Source organism: Ostrinia furnacalis, unplaced genomic scaffold (assembly GCF_004193835.3).
Source record: "Ostrinia furnacalis isolate ACB-3 unplaced genomic scaffold, ASM419383v2 OfSCF3210, whole genome shotgun sequence".
Lineage (NCBI taxonomy): Eukaryota > Metazoa > Arthropoda > Insecta > Lepidoptera > Crambidae > Ostrinia > Ostrinia furnacalis.
Genome location: NW_021133449.1, coordinates 147,241 through 156,635, shown reverse-complemented (window position 1 = coordinate 156,635; position 9,395 = coordinate 147,241). Strand labels below are relative to the sequence as shown.

The window sequence follows — 9,395 nt, the reverse complement described above, 5'->3', positions numbered from 1 at the left end:
ATCACATCACTAGTTGTACTTTGGCCCACAGATGAGACATGCTTTGGCTGTCAAATTATATGCAAAGTTTCGAAGTTCGCTGATAGTTTTTACTTTAAAATTAACAAAAAATGCCGCTAAAATTGTATTATGATTTAATGTCCCAACCATCTCGAACATTATTTATTCTTCTCAAAAAAGTCCAATGTGACTTTGAGCCCAAATATGTGGATCTCCGGAAAGGTAACCAACTTTTTGTTTGAGTAAGTTTTGATTGAAAATTCTATCAGCTCTAAAGTAAAATTTAATACTTTTCATTTTGGTTTAGCTGAACATTATTCTGAGGAGTTCACTAATCAAATTAATCGAATGCAGAGAGTGCCAGTGATTGACCACAATGGATTTATTTTATCTGAGAGGTTTGTAGTACCTACCTATACCATTTATCGAAATAGAAATGAATTACTAAAAAAAACGCAAGCCATTAGGTTTGCCTATACTTAAGCTCATTAATATTCCATAATTTAAAATATTAATTAGGTAAAAGATGAGGAACATTTAATCATATTGATATTTTGATTATAGTGTTGCAATAGTCAGATACTTGGCCCAAGAAAAGATGATTCCTGAGAGCTTGTACCCATCAGATAGCAAACTACGGGCTCGGGTGGACGAATATTTGGAGTGGCAACATGTAGGCCTGCGATGGCACTGTGCCATGTACTTTAGAGTTAAGGTAGGTTTATTTGTTTATCTTTTTATCATTTGGTACCCAGATGTACTTACACAATCTGTGGCTACTGAATGTTTTAGAAACTGCATTCTTTTTATAGTATCTCCTCATCGATATACAAAACATTCACATGTTCATTATTTAACAGACTGCAATCTAAATTTAAAAAAAAAAACATTCTTTCTACTATTTTGGGACTACTATTCTTAAATTATTTTCTTCTAGCCTATTATAACATTATGTTTAGATAGGTAGTTTTTTTTATCTTACATCAGTATCAGTACTGTCCATGAGTTATGATAACAATAATATCTTCTTATCTCTGACCTTTGTAATCTAATAAAGATACCTTTGTTGATTTAACCCTTGCACAGTATTTGGCCCTATAAAATCAGTATGAAGTCTAGTTTCATACTAAATTAGAAAATGCTCAATTTTTAAAAACTTCAAAGATGGAAGATTCATGCATTCAAGATAAAAAATAAAATTAAGATGATAATATTGGTTTTACAAGCTTTTATTTTTACACATCAGTACTTAAAAACACAGCAAGGCCAGAAAAAAAAATCCTTCTCTTAAACTATAATTTGGTTTTTCAAACATTTAAAAAACAACAGTAAGCAAATACTTAGGCTGAGTTGCACCACCTAACTTTGACCGTAACTATAACGATAACCGGTGCTTTTTGTATGGAGTTTGACAGATTTTTGACGTTTGTCAAAGCTAAAGTAAGATGGTGCAACCCACCCTTAGGCCCTTTTCACACGTCCCATGTGAAAAGGGCCTTACACTTCGCGCGCGACTTTAATGCAGAGCGCCAGATTCAAAACAATACAAAAAGATCGCAAAGTAATGAAAATTAAAAATTTAGTACCAAATAGTGGTAAATTAATGAAAATAATGAAAAAGGTAAATGTAATACAGTTGTTTGCTTATTATTCATTGAAATATTTCATGTGCCAAAAAAACACTCTTTTTGGATATGGACTGTCGCTGAAGGGCGTAGAGCAAAACAAATTCTTACTAAACTTGGCGTTAACAGAGCTTGGAGCCCGCTCTACTCGGGAGGCAAACAGACGAAAAGACGCTAGCGGGCTACAAGCGTCGCATGTTGCGAGCGCTCGACGACTTCGACCAGAAGTGGCTCGGAATCCGCAACCAATTCGTAGTCGGCGACACCCTGACTGTTGCCGATTTGTTCGCTGCCACGGAGCTAGAACAACCGCGTAAGTTATTTCATAAAAAAAAGAGAAACTTTTATTTTTTATAGCCGTAGGTTCTCAATTACTTCGACGATAAGTGGCTCGGGATCCGCAACCAATTCGTAACCGGCGACACCCTGACTGTTGCCGACTTGTTCGCTGCCACGGAGCTAGAACAACCGCGTAAGTTATTTCATAAAAAAAAGAGAAACTTTTATTTTTTATAGCCGTAGGTTCTCAATTACTTCGACGATAAGTGGCTCGGGATCCGCAACCAATTCGTAACCGGCGACACCCTGACTGTTGCCGACTTGTTCGCTGCCACGGAGCTAGAACAACCGCGTAAGTTATTTCATAAAAAAAAGAGAAACTTTTATTTTTTATAGCCGTAGGTTCTCAATTACTTCGACGATAAGTGGCTCGGGATCCGCAACCAATTCGTAACCGGCGACACCCTGACTGTTGCCGACTTGTTCGCTGCCACGGAGCTAGAACAACCGCGTAAGTTATTTCATAAAAAAAAGAGAAACTTTTATTTTTTATAGCCGTAGGTTCTCAATTACTTCGACGATAAGTGGCTCGGGATCCGCAACCAATTCGTAACCGGCGACACCCTGACTGTTGCCGACTTGTTCGCTGCGATGGAGCTTTAACAACCGCGTAAGTTATTTCATCAAAAAAAGAGAAAATTTCGTTTTTTATATCCGTAGGTTCTTAAATACTTCGACGATAAGTGGCTCGGGATCCGCAACCAATTCGTAGCCGGCGACACCCTGACTGTTGCCGTTTGTTCGCTGCGACGGAGTTACAACAACCGAGTAAGTTATTAACGGGCTGTGAGTTACTCGTTTTTTATCGCAGTAAAAGACTTTCAATTTCGACGTGAAAGTGGCTCGGGATCCACAACCAATTCGTAGCCGGCGACACCCTGACTGTTGCCGACTTGTTCGCTGCCACGGAGCTAGAAAAACCGAGTAAGTAACCTACGGGCTGTGTGTACTCGTATTTTATCGTAGTAAGAGAGTTTTTTCGAGTTCGACGAGAAGTGGCTCGGCATCCGCAACCAGTTCGTTGCCGGCGACACCCTGACTGTTGCCGATTTGTTCGCTGCGGCGGAGCTGTAAAACTGAGTGTTATTTGTTCACACAGGACGAACATAGGTTTTCGAAGACTTCAACAAGAAACGGCTCGGGCAGGACACGGAGTTAGTGCCCGGCAACGCCCTGACTGCAGACTTGTGTGCTGCGTATAAATACGGACCCGTTAAATTGTGATTTTGTTAAACCTACAGTTTCAGGTTTCAATTACAAGTTATAGCATTCTGCCTAACCAACCCCAAAACATTATCATTAGTGTAGTTAACCTTTTTCAACCATTATCATATTCTCAATCCTGTATTTAAACAGTCATTTACCCACGCGACACGATCCAATGGAAATCGTTGGAGGAGGCCTATGCCAAGAGGCATACTGAGCTTCGGGATATTTTATAACACAGAACTTAATATTTAACATATTTTATAACATATTTTGTTATTATTATGTAGCCAAGTTCAGAATCAAAAGGCTTATTAATACTTATTATTATTACCCACAGGGATGGCAGGCTACGACCCCAAAGAGCACTACCCCGCCATAGCGACGTGGGCCAAGAAGGTGCAAGAGCATTTCAACCCTTACTACGACGAAGCCCACGTCACCGTCAACAAAATCGCCACCAAACAGATGCAGATGGCAAAACTGTAAAATAAATTCATTTATTTCACTAAGGTGGCTTTTTAAATAGCACTTTTACATATCCCAATATTTTTTGCATTAACACTACCACTGGTTCGGGAAAATAATGTCGACAAGTGCAAAAAAAGCAGCGCAAGAAACCAATATTGTTACCCTTTTTTCTTATAAAATGTGCTCATAAAATCTTGTCTATTTTGGTAATATTTACAAAGAGATACATTGTACATTAAATTCAATGCCACGAGATAAAACGAGATTAATGCAAACAGTTAAAGAAATTCGTATATTATTACTTACTCACGTTCACTGATTATAGTAATGGAACGATCAAATATGGTGTACACAATTTACATTTCAATTAGCATTTAAGGGTTAGGAATTTTATTTCATGTTACCTAATGACATTGCAATATTATTTTAAGGATATAGTTATGGTATGGTGTTTTGAGGATTGATATATTTTTGTTGTAACTTCATGAAGTAAATAAAGATGTATATTCATATCTGAAGTCTACATTATTTTGTATTATGGGTCATTCCACAAAAATATGTCAACTCTTAGTCCGCGCCACATTTCACATGAAATATTTGTTAATATTTTATTCCAAAATTGTTAAATAACAGCTCGCAATGTGCTTTATTCATCACCCATTTATATTTTTTGAAACTATTTTTAAAACATCTTAAATTACTTTTGAACGACCCAAAACGTCATTCCCTAGGCATGTCCGTACTCCAAAAGTTTGTGTTTTGGGACCCACATTTATAAAAAACATCAACTTTATCCTTTGTTTTAATTAACGAATAATGTATTTAAATGTATATTACATCAAATTCTATTAATATTTTGCGGTTTCAATAAACAATAATTTGATTTTCTTTAGTTGAAAAATGGTCTACAGCTTTTAGCGTCATTCCCTCGCCACGCACTGATTTTATAATTTTGCGCTTTAAAATGTATTTAGAGTGAATGACATTTAGTTGAGTTTAAAGTACGATACGAAGTTATCCTCAGACCATACTGGCTTTGCGGTAGCCGTTTTTTGAATTAGTGCAAACGTGCCAGTTGTTTGAGTAGAGTCTTAGTTTAAAAGGATGCCAACGATTTCAATTTCAATAGGTAGACAAAATTCAGAATTCTTAATTATCAAAAATTTTAGCTTTCTCCAGTAACACTGGTATTATTATACTGTGACTCATCAAAGTCATCATTGTCAAAAATATTGACAAATCGAGAACTGTCACGGCCAAAAAACTGGCACGCGTCCGTCCTCCGTAAGCGCCACCGCGCGACTGATTGAGATTGTCCAAGCCGTCATAGGCGATTTTTTCCACATTTTTTAACATAGTAACTAAATAAGACGCAATATAAAAATTTCATCCGTTAAAAGCCCTCAAGTTATTTCTGAACTTTAGTTTAGTAAAAGATTCAGAATCTCAAATCGCTTATTTTAAAAATAAAACCATAATTAGAAAACGAATAGAGGTAACTTTGGGAATTTATTGTATCGAGTCAACTTCATCAAATCGTGTTTCCATCCGTTAATAGCCCTAGAAAATATCCTCAACTATGCCCAAAAAAAATTTTAGCCTTTTATTTTACTGTTTAGTACCTCAAAAATGAAAAATGAAAACCTCATTTTCGCCATTTTCTCTGTTACCCGGCCTTAAGTATAAAATACGACTGACGTTAGTTTATTGCGATAAGAATCATATTTCCACAGTATTCTTATCCAAGTTAGAAGTCATATAACATACCTTCTAGATAGATAAATGGTGTATTTTCAAAACACATTGACACACAATAAGCAAAAAGCTTAAAAGAGTAACAAGCACAGGAGTAGCAGAAAAAATAGTGACATTACATTACAAGCAATAAATAAAAAAAACTGCAAGCTTTATTCTAAAATGTACTAAAACGAAAAAAATAATTGTATGCTAGGTTTAAATTAATAATTTCGAAAGCTTGTATCGCGCATGGAATTTATCCTCTTTTTTCAGTTTGCGCTACAAGCTTTAGAAATTATTTATTTAATTTTAAACCTAGCATACAATTATTTTTTTCGTTTTAGTACAACTGCATTTCAGAATAAAGCTTTTTAAAAAAGTTTTTTTTTTATTTAAATTTTATTTTACACTTTTTAGTTGTATCTCAATCTCAGAGCCCTGGAGATCATCTAGCACTAAAGTGCTCGAAAAGACAAATCCAACAAACCCAAACTCGATGAGGTTCCGCCTTTCCGTTTAGGAGTTCCTATGGCCACCTCCTGACTCCATCATCAGACCAGCTCAACGATACCATAACATTGCATTGTCATCGTACTTACATAAGTATGCCTCAGCTCAATCGGTGGAGGAGAAGTGGTCTTAAAAATTTAGTAATTATTTTTGCACCACCAACTTTAATTTTCTGTTTGGCCCAAATGCCATAAAAAAAAAATCATTTATTTTTTCAAACAGGCTTTTAAAAAGCACTTACACGTCCTAGTATTAACCCTACCACTACTTCGGGACAATAAATGAGTCAACTGGGAGAGAATTGTATGAGGCAATAAGTTCGCCTTTTTTACTGCATTTTTTTGTGTGCAATTTATTTAGTTATTTAAAATACAAGTGAGCTTACAGATAGATCCAAAGCAATAAAGTTTTTCATAATAATGATAATAAATACTGCTCTAAAAAGAGCAGAACACTGATTTTCAGCTCTCTCTTGAAAAAAGATTGCTTACAGCACGGTTATAATCTACCGTACATACAAGTTCATACAACCCCCTTCGCGCTAAGTTTGCCGGTCCGTGGAATGCGCGTCCCCTCCTCCAACCGCGCCGCGATTAAATGCAGTTAGTTAGTGATTAAACGCAATTAATGTGTCTTATTTTACGCAAATACACATTTTTTATTAATATTAATAAATAAAAAATATTTTAAATATAATTTCTTATAGTTATAGACGCTTCTCTTCGAGTGACTTCATATCGCCAGCGGCAAACTTAAAGCGAACGGATAGTAATATACATATCTATCTACCCTCTGCCCTTTCCACAAATTAGATCGCCATTGAAGCCGTGCCATTAGCAGCCGTGTCGCCGTCTCAATCAATTCCACGTATGCGATTGCAATTGGATTTCACAAAGCAGAAGTACGGAACCTTGCAGCCTTGTAACGTACTAAATAATTAATGGTTTTCGTTTGCGGATCAAATGGAGTAAGTATTCGTCAGACTAATACATTATGAAATGTTATAAAGTAAGCAAGTATAATACGTACCTAAGTTTAATGTAGGTATATCTCACAAAAATAAATCACTATCAACAACGGAAATCTATAAGACTAAGTTTCAGGGAAGTGCACAAAAAACGATAAAAGGCCAACGCAGCGGCCGCAGCGGGCAAAGTCCGATGGTTCATGTAAAATTGGAATTGCAACTTGCAAAAATCAAATAAGTAAAGTAATTTGTGTATTTAAAATGTTCAATAACTTCCTCAAGAGCGTTTTCATCATTTTAAGGTTTGAAAAGATCTCTAGAAAAAGCTTACATATGAGCTTTTTATTTTCTATTCAACTATGAAACTAGAGCATTTGGTAATTTAGTTCACATTATGCTCTTAGGGTTTCCGTTAGGACCAGATATTGTTTTGTTTTGGTTATGACTCTACATTTTAGATTCTCTATTACATCCTACACAAGAAGAACGGCTACTTTACTCAATTTACTTCTAATGTAGCGTCTTACATTAATTCTAAGGCACCATCACCATCTTATTTTTTTAATGAATGACAAGGCAGGTATTTGATCACAATCGCACCTGGTTTTAAGTGAGATGCAGTCTAGGATGGTACATAATAATATCTGCCATGTAAGTGCCTATTCACTCTCGCCTTGAAAAGGCCCGGATTATAGTGTTCAGGAAAGACAGCAGCAGGCAGCGAATTCCAGTCCCTAGCTGTTCACATTAAAAAACAGTCATCGAAACACTTAGTGCGAGCTGGTGGAATATCGACAATGTAGCGGTGGTACTTTAACTTTAACAAACTCCATATAAATAACACCGTTATGGTTATAGTCATGGTTAAAATAAGGTGGTGCAACTCAGCCTAAGAAACCAAAAGACGTGGTTATTTGGGGTCTTTATATAAGAACTGCCATCCTGGCACCTGTTGAGCACAAGTAAAGTTCCTGAACGGACACATGGAAGTAGGTAAGTAAAACAAACCTGTTGCACTCAGCCTTTCCTTGCTAACTTATAACGTGACTCATCAGTTCACTTTAACTTCAGTTAGTTAACTAACTTTACTAAATAAAGACATTCAATAAATATTTACATAAATGATATAATTTGTACAGTTCAAAGTAAAATGACGTTTGTTACCTTGGTTATAATGCAATAAAAACGTCATGGCCTAAGTATTAGGTAGGTATAGCCTAAATACAGTTAACTTTCTAATGTAAGTAGAGCCTAGGTAAGCCTACTTTACTGTAGACTAGGTATTCTGAAATGACGTTTTTATCTCTGTTTAAAGTTACCACTTAAAATTGTTGAAGTTAAATATTTTTACCAAAAGCTGCTTTGATTTTTAAGTTGTTGACGGTAGATTCTTTATTGTCCTTTCATGATAAGGCATTTTTATACGAGTAGAATTTTACTTAGCTATCCATCTTTAAATACCTTACATCTTTAATTAAATAAGTAGGTTTTGATAGGACGATACCTACTAAAACAATTCATTATATATTATATTGTACAATATTCATAGCTGTAAAGCAAAGATAAAGTAGGCTTAATGAAAAGTTATCCTATAACGGAAGATAATACACGATGAAATTATTACAAGTTATAAGAACCCGATTATTACAGGCACCGGCACGCTTTCAGAATTTCATTTTAAAGACGATTAATTGAAGAATCGTAGGCACTAACCCCCTTACTAATAAAAAGTTACACAGTTGTTGATCAATGTTTTAAAATGACATTTCCATACTAAACGTCACTTTAAAACACTGTTCAACGAGCGTGTAAGTTTTATTAGTAAGGGAGTAAGTCACTAACGATATGCTTATTACGCTGTCAGTAAAAGATTATATAAAATTTCATGCTTCAATTTCTATAACTATTAATATTAAATCCCTTCCAATATTAATTACGTGTTTAATATTGAAAGGGGTAGCTATGTATTATGAACGGATGAATCTCTGAAAATGAATGTTTTCCAATACACGTGTAACAAAAGCTTTTCGTAGAAACTCAACAATTCTACCGATGTATTTAGCTGTAAATCATAGCAAAAAAGTTTCATTCTCCTGAATTCCGAGTAAATGGGGGAGGTTGCTATATATGTGGGCCGCTCTGATTGGTCGAGTGGGGTAAGTCCCGCCCATTGGAGGGGAGCTGTCCCCGCCCACATACGTTAGTTCCTGCCCTACTGAACGCGAATTTTCATTCCGTCGGGGTCCTTCCTAGCGAGCAGACGTCTACCAGCAAGTCTCCAGAGCATCGAGCAGAAGAAAGACTAAAAGTTTTAGTTTGATCAAAATTTAAAGTTAAATTTTTAGTTCTAAAATCAGTTTTCGTAAATTCAGTGAGCTGACGGCATCTTTCATGGGTAAGTAACCTTTTTTATATTCATTTTTGGTATTTTATTTTATGCTTTTTTGGTTTTGTTGAAAATGATTTTATTTCATTTTAATACTTGGTTTTATTTTAATATTTTTTATACTCTTCCGATTATTTTCTGACGCTGAATTTCT

At 35.6% G+C, this 9,395-nt stretch overlaps 1 protein-coding gene across 1 annotated transcript; it reads left to right on the top strand.

Annotated features, from left to right (window-relative positions):
• The first annotated feature begins 32 nt into the window (after positions 1-32).
• On the top strand, positions 33-3,884 carry GSTt1 (glutathione S-transferase theta 1). The gene is made up of 5 exons (XM_028311164.1): positions 33-222; positions 308-398; positions 565-715; positions 1,755-1,938; positions 3,511-3,884. The coding sequence occupies exons 1-5, from the start codon at positions 111-113 to the stop codon at positions 3,657-3,659; spliced, it is 687 nt and encodes a 228-aa protein (XP_028166965.1). The 5' UTR covers positions 33-110; the 3' UTR covers positions 3,660-3,884.
• The last annotated feature ends 5,511 nt before the right edge of the window (positions 3,885-9,395 follow it).